General features: G+C 44.4%; 1 protein-coding gene across 1 annotated transcript in view; it reads right to left on the bottom strand.

The window, feature by feature from the left end:
* The window catches only part of LOC309474959 (uncharacterized protein), a gene marked incomplete at its 3' end in the record, with an annotated part of 49878 nt that extends 40346 nt beyond the window's left edge, over positions 1–9532 (bottom strand). Inside the window, exon 1 of the mRNA XM_082137578.1 lies at positions 9174–9532. Coding sequence (XP_081993704.1) covers positions 9174–9264 — 91 coding nt within the window. The 5' untranslated portion in view covers positions 9265–9532. The remainder of the gene's footprint in view (positions 1–9173) is intronic.
* Positions 9533–10077: the final 545 nt, after the last annotated feature.

Genomic DNA, 10077 nt, shown 5'->3' on the forward strand with positions numbered 1-10077 from the left:
TAAACTGCTAAATGCTTTTTAAATGCTTCACAAAATGCACAATATTACAGGTTACAACACATTTACAACAAGGAAGTACAAAGAAAAACATTCACTTTTGCACACATCAACAATAAGGACAGTCAGTAGTCTGAACAGGGCCGGCCCAGACTCTGTTAGAGCCCTAAGCGAGATTTTAGATACAAACAAACTAACAAACAGTTAAGTCAGTAAAGTATCTTCCACTTGAACTGCAATTTACTATGATATGAATACTGAAAAAAAAAAAAAAAACAGATATATGAAGTACATGGTAATAAACAACTAATAATTTGTTAAAAAAAAAAAAAAAAGAAAGAAAGAAAGAAAAAAAGACAAGAATTAAACAACAAATCGACATAAAAGAGCAATGAACTAGCGGCTAGCCTCTTTCCTGCCATCCCAATTTATGAGCAACACTAGAAAATTACGTAGGCTAATTAAACATTCATGATTGCAAATCATGACTACAGTCATGCATGATTTCTTTTAAAAGAAGACACAAAGAAGTGTTAAAATGTATTTGAAAGAAGATACACTGCACTTAACTTGCAGTTAAACACAAGCAGAGCGGCCCGATTTGTTAGTGTTGCCAGTAAAGAGGTTCTAAAACAGCTATTTCAGAATAGTACACACACATCTGCTTTGTGGCTTTGTGGTAACCGGCAAGGCTTTGTGGTAATACTGCATACAAGCCTACCAGCACACAAGCCGTGTTTTAGGTACACAGGTAAAGCTATTTTTGCAGTTAGCCGCACCCCAAAGGAGGAGGAGGAGGAGGAGGAGGAGGAGGAGGAAGGGCAAGAAGACAAGCAGTCTCAGATGAAATTCAAGCCACTCTAGTTGCCCATGTCTTTGTCAATGGTATGACTATGAGGGAAGCTGGGCTACGAGTAAGGCCAAATTTGAGTCGCTTTACTGTCGCCTCGAGAACCTTCAGGGAGGAGTGGTGGCAAACAAAATTCTATCACTGAATAGACAAAGACAAACATTTTCAATAGTCTTTGATGAGGTGTATTTTCTTGCAAGAAAAGGCCAGCAGTCGTACAGTCACACAGAGTGGCACAGAGTGTGACAGTGAAGGGAGGGCATCCTTTCTCCTTTATAGTCTTGACTCCCAGAATGTAATCTTTCTAGGTAAATGATGGTATTTCAACCATATGTGGAACATTCTTAGACGTGTTCATCATATTGTCTCCTTGAGTGGAAGCCCTCCTGTCACGTAACACTCTTTACCATTCCAATACAATTCCATATTAGAATAAGGTTTGTGTGTGCTATTTTACTGTCATATGATGGTCACACACATCTTACTGTAAGTAAATATACCAAAAAAATAAGAGGAGAAAAAAAAAGTAAAAACAGGGGAAAAAAATTGTTTTGTTTTGTTGTGTGTGTTGTACTGTGTAGTACATGAATGAATAAAAATGTGCCAATGTATCCATTGGTTGTGTCTTTTGTGTTCATCATGTGAAAAGGACACAGGAGTTTTCTTTTAAATTCTCTCTTCATTGTCAGGAGTTTTCTTTTCAATGTTCTCTTCTTCATTGTCAGGAGTGTTCTCTTCATTGTCAGGAGTGTTCTTTTCAACGTTCTCCTTTTCCAGTGTCCTCCATCAGAGTGTCCTCCATCAGAGGCTCCGCCTTCGCTTTTGGACTGTCCGCCTTTGCTTTCGGAGGCTCCGCCTTCGCTTTCGGAGGCTCCGCCTTCTGACTGTCCGCCTTCGCTTTCGGAGGCTCCGCCTTCTGACTGTCCGCCTTCGCTTTCGGAGGCTCCGCCTTCTGACTGTCCGCCTCCGCCTTCTGACTGTCCGCCTCCGCCTTCTGACTGTCCGCCTTCGCCTTCTGATTGTCCGCCTCCGCCTTCTGACTGTCCGCCTTCGCCTTCTGATTGTCCGCCTCCGCCTTCTGACTGTCCGCCTTCGCTTTCGGAGGCTCCGCCTTCTGACTGTCCGCCTCCGCCTTCTGACTGTCCGCCTCCGCCTTCTGACTGTCCGCCTTCGCCTTCTGATTGTCCGCCTCCGCCTTCTGACTGTCCGCCTTCGCTTTCGGAGGCTCCGCCTTCTGACTGTCCGCCTCCGCCTTCTGACTGTCCGCCTCCGCCTTCTGACTGTCCGCCTTCGCCTTCTGATTGTCCGCCTCCGCCTTCTGATTGTCCGCCTCCGCCTTCTGACTGTCCGCCTTCGCTTTCGGAGGCTCCGCCTTCTGACTGTCCGTCTCCGCCTTCTGACTGTCCGCCTCCGCCTTCTCTCTGTCCGCCTCCGCCTTCTCTCTGTCCGCCTTCTCTCTGTCCGCCTCCGCCTTCTCTCTGTCCGCCTTCTCTCTGTCCGCCTTCTCTCTGTCCGCCTTCTCTCTGTCCGCCTCCGCCTTCTCCCTGTCCACCTTCTCTCTGTCCGCCTCCGCCTTCTCTCTGTCCGCCTTCTCTCGGTCCGCCTTCTCTCTGTCCGCCTTCTCTCGGTCCGCCTCCGCCTTCTCTCTGTCTGCCTTCTCTCTGTCCGCCTTCTCTCTGTCCGCCTTCTCTCTGTCCGCCTTCTCTCTGTCCGCCTCTGCCTTCTCTCTGTCCGCCTTCTCTCGGTCCGCCTCCGCCTTCTCTCTGTCTGCCTTCTCTCTGTCCGCCTTCTCTCTGTCCGCCTTCTCTCTGTCTGCCTTCTCTCTGTCCGCCTTCTCTCTGTCCGCCTTCTCTCTGTCCGCCTCCGCCTTCTCTCTGTCTGCCTTCTCTCTGTCCGCCTTCTCTCTGTCCGCCTTCTCTCTGTCCGCCTTCTCTCTGTCCGCCTCCGCCTTCTCTCTGTCCGCCTTCTCTCTGTCCGCCTTCTCTCTGTCCGCCTCCGCCTTCTCTCTGTCTGCCTTCTCTCTGTCCGCCTTCTCTCTGTCCGCCTTCTCTCTGTCCGCCTTCTCTCTGTCCGCCTTCTCTCTGTCCGCCTCCGCCTTCTGACTGTCCGTCTCCGCCTTCTGACTGTCCGCCTCCGCCTTCTCTCTGTCCGCCTCCGCCTTCTCTCTGTCCGCCTTCTCTCTGTCCGCCTTCTCTCTGTCCGTCTTCTCTCTGTCCGCCTTCTCTCTGTCCGCCTTCTCTCTGTCCGCCTTCTCTCTGTCCGCCTTCTCTCTGTCCGCCTTCTCTCTGTCCGCCTTCTCTCTGTCCGCCTTCTCTCTGTCCGCCTCCGCCTTCTCTCTGTCCGCCTTCTCTCTGTCCGCCTCCGTCTTCTCTCTGTCCGCCTCCGCCTTCTCTCTGTCCGCCTTCTCTCTGTCCGCCTCCGCCTTCTCTCTGTCCGCCTTCTCTCTGTCCGCCTCCGCCTTCTCTCTGTCTGCCTTCTCTCTGTCTGCCTTCTCTCTGTCCGCCTTCTCTCTGTCCGCCTCTGCCTTCTCTCTGTCCGCCTTCTCTCGGTCCGCCTCCGCCTTCTCTCTGTCTGCCTTCTCTCTGTCCGCCTTCTCTCTGTCCGCCTTCTCTCTGTCTGCCTTCTCTCTGTCCGCCTTCTCTCTGTCCGCCTTCTCTCTGTCCGCCTCCGCCTTCTCTCTGTCTGCCTTCTCTCTGTCCGCCTTCTCTCTGTCCGCCTTCTCTCTGTCCGCCTTCTCTCTGTCCGCCTCCGCCTTCTCTCTGTCCGCCTTCTCTCTGTCCGCCTTCTCTCTGTCCGCCTCCGCCTTCTCTCTGTCTGCCTTCTCTCTGTCCGCCTTCTCTCTGTCCGCCTTCTCTCTGTCCGCCTTCTCTCTGTCCGCCTTCTCTCTGTCCGCCTCCGCCTTCTGACTGTCCGTCTCCGCCTTCTGACTGTCCGCCTCCGCCTTCTCTCTGTCCGCCTCCGCCTTCTCTCTGTCCGCCTTCTCTCTGTCCGCCTTCTCTCTGTCCGTCTTCTCTCTGTCCGCCTTCTCTCTGTCCGCCTTCTCTCTGTCCGCCTTCTCTCTGTCCGCCTTCTCTCTGTCCGCCTTCTCTCTGTCCGCCTTCTCTCTGTCCGCCTTCTCTCTGTCCGCCTCCGCCTTCTCTCTGTCCGCCTTCTCTCTGTCCGCCTCCGTCTTCTCTCTGTCCGCCTCCGCCTTCTCTCTGTCCGCCTTCTCTCTGTCCGCCTCCGCCTTCTCTCTGTCCGCCTTCTCTCTGTCCGCCTCCGCCTTCTCTCTGTCTGCCTTCTCTCTGTCTGCCTTCTCTCTGTCCGCCTTCTCTCTGTCCGCCTCCGCCTTCTCTCTGTCTGCCTTCTCTCTGTCCGCCTTCTCTCTGTCCGCCTTCTCTCTGTCCGCCTCTGCCTTCTCTCTGTCCGCCTCCGCCTTCTCTCTGTCCGCCTTCTCTCTGTCCGCCTCCGCCTTCTCTCTGTCCGCCTTCTCTCTGTCCGCCTCCGCCTTCTCTCTGTCTGCCTTCTCTCTGTCTGCCTTCTCTCTGTCCGCCTTCTCTCTGTCTGCCTTCTCTCTGTCCGCCTCTGCCTTCTCTCTGTCCGCCTCCGCCTTCTCTCTGTCCACCTTCTCTCTGTCCGCCTCCGCCTTCTCTCTGTCCACCTTCTCTCTGTCCGCCTCCGCCTTCTCTCTGTCTGCCTTCTCTCTGTCCGCCTTCTCTCTGTCCGCCTTCTCTCTGTCCGCCTCCTCTCTGTCCGCCTCCTCTCTGTCCGCCTTCTCTCTGTCCGCCTTCTCTCTGTCCGCCTCCGTCTTCTCTCTGTCCGCCTTCTCTCTGTCCGCCTTCTCTCTGTCCGCCTTCTCTCTGTCCGCCTTCTCTCTGTCCGCCTCTGCCTTCTCTCTGTCCGCCTTCTCTCTGTCCGCCTCCGCCCTGTCCGCCTTCTCTCTGTCCGCCTTCTCTCTGTCCGCCTTCTCTCTGTCCGCCTTCTCTCTGTCCGCCTTCTCTCTCGGAGGGTCCTCTTTCAGAGGGTCATTCTGATCATTAAAAGCCCCTTTAGGGACAGCCGTCGGCAGAGGCTGGTTCTGATTCCAGAGAACATTGTCAGACATCCATTTATCAGCATCCATCTGTGGATTCTCAGGCTTATGAAGGGAATTAGTGAGACTTTTTATTGGTTTGTCAATAGGGGACTTTTGTTCTGTGTCAACAATAAAGTTCTGTGTCTCCTAAAATAAAGAAAAGTGAAAAAGTTACTGAAAGTAAGTTTAGATGAATATGTAAAAATGTGCTTCACACTTCCCTCTCAATAATAAAAGCCTGTTTTGGCCTGATTTTGTTTGAAATGATGTCACCAATTCACTTTGTCAGTCTGCTGTAAATTATTATTTTTTTTTAGATAGTTAGTGCTCACAGTATCTCACCTGATCATCTTTGCCTGATGTCTTGTCTACTGTTTGAAAAACACATACTTTGGTCAATTAGAAAACAAATACTTTAACATATTTCTAAAGATTATTTTTGCACAATAAATCTCATATTCACATTTTGTATAATCAGCTGTATGTTATACTTGCCATAATGTTTTGCACGTGTATGTCTCCTGTGACGAGAGTAAATCACAGCAGTGACTGCTACAGTCACAAACAGCAGAACAACAACAGCAAAACTTATTCCTGCTATAACAGCTGAGGACAAACCTGAATCTGGAACAGATGAAGAAAAACAGTCATTAATAAGAGATCAACTGGTAATTGATTTTACCAATACTGTTGACTGATAATTACATCTTTCTATTTACAGTAGAAAGGTGCATGATATTGATTTAAAGGTGTGGTATAATGCCCTTTTCACAATAAGTAAAATAAATCTCCGATGTCCCCATAGTTTTTATGTGAAGTTTTAGCTCAAAATACCCTACAGATATTTGTATATAACATATTAAAGTTGTCTTTTTTTGGGTGAGAATAAATTTTTTGTCTGTGCCTTTAAAAGCAAATGAGCTGCTGCTCCCGGCACGGAGGGCAGAGCTACAACAATTTAATACCATTGATTACCTCACACAGAAATGCACTGAAATTTTCAAAAATGTTTAGCCTTTTATGTTCAAACCAGAGTCAGAAAGATGGAGAGACATTTCTGAATGGTTACTTGATGAATGTATGTATCTTATGTGAAGTTATCTTCTAGTCATTGATTAGCATATTCTGTCATGATAATCTATAAATCACGTTCCCGGGGGCGGGTTTACGTAAATGTTAGGGTTAGTGATGTCACTATAGCCCGGGAGGAATGTGTGAAGTTCCTACCAGCCGTTTGTTGTAGTCCTATTTTCTAAACAATTACTTTAAAAGCAAATATCTCATTTTGCTTTGAACTTTGAGCGTTGTAACTTTGCATACAGTATGTTGTTTATGTAAACAGCAACATTACACACTAACTAAAGTTAGAAAAGTGAAATCACAATCAACCACCCCTTTAACTTGTAAATTGTGCAGTCTGTGTTTTTGAGCAACATCAGTTAAAACAGCATCAGCTCTGTGAGCTCAACAGAAAACAATGTTCACAGGAAAATTGACTGATATTATGCACTTTCAATCTCAATTGTATTTAAAGAGCAACTTGCAGGTTAGAAGACCCAACAAGTCAATGTATAGAAAAATAATGTAGGAACTAGATTTTCTTAAAAAAAAATTATAAATACACTACAGTGCCTTCTGGAGTCGTTTTTGTGAGAAAATTTTACTTCCGCATCTGAAAATGGGCGTGACGGGCGAGAGTCGTGACGTAGCACGAGGGAGAGCGGTCGATTCAAACAACAGGGAAAAATGGATCGCAATGACATTTCGGACGCTGAGGAAATTGTTGACGGACCACAGCCATACAATTATGAGCCTGCTAGGCTGCCAAGAGAGCAGGGACAGGCCAGGATCAATGTTAGACAGAACATATTGGAACTTACAATAACAGAAACTAAGCTTTGATCAGGCGTTTGTCATGCTCATTAATATCCGCCCAGACTAACGTTACGTGATACAACTTAGCGGTTTCTCATCGAGAGACAGAGAGATATTTATTCCTGCTAACATTTTTTGTTCCATAGGTGCTTGTGTGGGAAATGCGAGGCAATGTTTACAGTTGAGGAAAGTCAGTGTTGCAGGGAGGTGGATGCATACTGGGCCTTAGTGGAAAACTTCCATGATTGCAGTTAGTGTTACTACAGTAAAGCCATGGTGAATGTTGCTGATCTGTGGACACTGGATAGTTCGTTCATTCATTGCACAATGTTTATTCCTGGTTTCCACGTCAGCGCTGTTTGATCCGTTAATAACGGAGAAATGTGAATATTTCTCACTAGATCTCGCAGCGATGTTATTACTTCAGTGGCGAATTCAAATGCTTTATTTACTGGATCTCGCAGTTACAGTGTTGCTTGATCAGGCTCGCGCTGCACTGGTCCAAACTGATAAACGGTCCACACAAACACAATAACGAGTAGCTCAGTTTCGTTCCGCTTACATTGCGTTTGCCAGTTGATGTTGTGCTCGCGGCCTCGCGCCTACATCCGGCGGGAGAACCCGAAGATGCGTGCACTGAAAGAGCAACTTGCAGGTTGGACACCCCTATAGTGTATGTTGATGATAAAACAACTAGATTTGCATAACTGGAGCGATATATTTTTTACTATATTACTAGATTCCAACAAATCTCCAGGTCGATATTTCTCCGGAGTGAAATGTGCGCCACAAACGACCGAGTGTGCGGTGACAGACGCGGCAGTGAAGTCTGCTCTCTTCACCTGAACAAAACGCACCCAAGAACGAAAAGCCTTGTTTTTCCTAGAAGGAAAATGATGGACACGATGTCCTGACAGGCTGGATTTTGTGCAACCAGCACAAACACAATAATTTACCATTATGGCTTCTCTAAAACTCGATCTAAAACTTTCTCTGTCGCTCACTACTGCTCTAACTACACTGTAAAAAAATTCTAACCCTCCCAAATCAAAAATTTCAAGTGACCGATAACATCTAAATTTTTGAATTGGCCCAAGTGAAATTCTGTAAATTTCAATTGGCCCAAGTGAAAATCTGTAAATTTAATTTTATAATTTACAGAATTTCACTTGGGCCAATTGAAAAATTTAGATGTTATCGGTCACTTGAAATTTTTGATTTGGGAGGGTTAGAATTTTTTTACAGTGTACTACACCCACAATGAGAGCGCTGGCTGAACGCGAGCTCATATTTACCTCGGCATACGTCATATGACGCGTTGCTATAGGGGGAAAGGCGTATTCCAGAGCCTAGCACATTTTCATCAAAATCTCTACAACCAATTAGATTTCATTAGTAATTTCTACATATGTGTTTTTAAAAAACCTCTTCAGACAATATCAAGTATTAATTCAGTTATAAATTTAACCCGCAAGTTGCTCTTTAAATATTGAGTCAAAAAACTCACTTTTTCAAACAGGCCACAATGAAAACATTTACTGGTTTTCTAAAACTGCTCAAAGGAAAAAGTACTTAATGAGACTCACCAGTGACAGAAACACTGAAGCTCCTAATGATGCTGAATCGGCTGTTGTTGATCTGTAGTTTATATTCTCCAGAGTCTATGTCTGTGATGTTTGTGATGGTCAGAGATCCAGTCTGATGATCCAGCTTCAGTCTGTCTCTGAATCTCTCTTTACACTGAACATCTGTACAGATCTTACTCTGATCTCCAGTGATTTCAGCGATGAGAATGTCATTAATATACCATGTAATAAAATCATTTGAGTTTTTTATTACACCAGGATCAAAAGTGATAGATTCTCCCTCCTTTCTCTTCACTTCTTCTCGTTCAGCAGCAGAAACACCTGAAACACAAACTAACAGATGCTGAAAGGATCTTGTTTTGAGGGACACAACATGAGAGAACGGATTATATGAAAGACATAAAACAAGCTCTCCTGACTTTCAGTCTGAAAAGCTACATTTATTCAAATGTTTTCCTTATAAACATATTTTACATCTAATCCTCTACACTATTCCTGGAGAATAAAAAAAAAAAAAAAAAAAAAACAATGAGTATGAAATAATAGATGGATAGAAACTGTCAATCATGTGTACCAGAACAAAACCAACTGTGTAATCTAACAACCAATGGAAAACCTAAACATTTTCAATCAAAATGTATATTTAAATCTACAATTTTCCCTTTATCAGTTAATGTGTTTTGATGAAATTATCTTTATACTGTATGTGAATTAATATACAGGTAAAGAGAAAAAAAAACACAAAATCACTAAACACAAAATATGATGTGATTTAAATGTACAAGACTTCCTCTCAAACATAATAACTCACCAGTGACAGAAACACTGAAGATCTTTTCACTGTCGCTGCCGCTGGTGATCCATAGTTTATAAACTCCAGTATGTGTCTTTCTAGTGTTCATGATGGTCAGAGATCCAGTCTGATGATCCAGCTTCAGTCTGTCTCTGAATCTCTCAGTATCATTATTACACTGAACATCTGTACAGATCTTACTCTGATCTCTATTGATTTGAGCGATGCGAATGTCATTATAATACCATCTAATTCTGTCTTGTTGGTTTGTTTGAACAGCAGAGTTTAGAGTGACTGAATCTCCCTCCCTCACTGACACTCTGTCTGTATCAACACCTGATGCACCTGAAGAAGAAATTAACAGTTCATTATGAGCAAAACAACATTATACAACAGGAAAATACTGTGAAAATGTTTATATATCTGAATACATAATGTTTTATTCCTGCAGAGTTTAGATCCAACCCTGATCAAAAACTTCTGTAATTACTGAGGGCTCCTGAAGATCTCAAAGGTGCTGTATGTAACTTTTTCACTCTAAAAAAAACATATATATATGAAAAAAATGCCATAATATGTTTGCAGATATTTAGGAAACATTCTAAGTTCAAATACTTGTTTCTCTGCACTGTAAAAAATAATTCTGTGGCTTAGTAAATATTACAGAAATTTTTTACTTTATTAACTTAATAAAATATCTGAATATTGTTTACTCGATTGTTTGAGTTAAACATACCAAAATAATTGAGTAAAAATCTAACAGTTAATTTTATCTAAAATTTACAGATATATTCAAGTTTTTTTCAATAAAATGATTTTGTATTTTACAAACCAATTATTTCTTTATAATATACTTAATATATTTGTAAAAAATTTTATAAAAATATTTGAGAATGTTGAATTAAACTGATCTGTTTCAAGA

The sequence above is a fragment of the Leuciscus leuciscus genome (genome assembly GCF_965113295.1).
Source record: "Leuciscus leuciscus genome assembly, chromosome: 15".
Taxonomy (NCBI): Eukaryota; Metazoa; Chordata; class Actinopteri; order Cypriniformes; family Leuciscidae; genus Leuciscus; species Leuciscus leuciscus.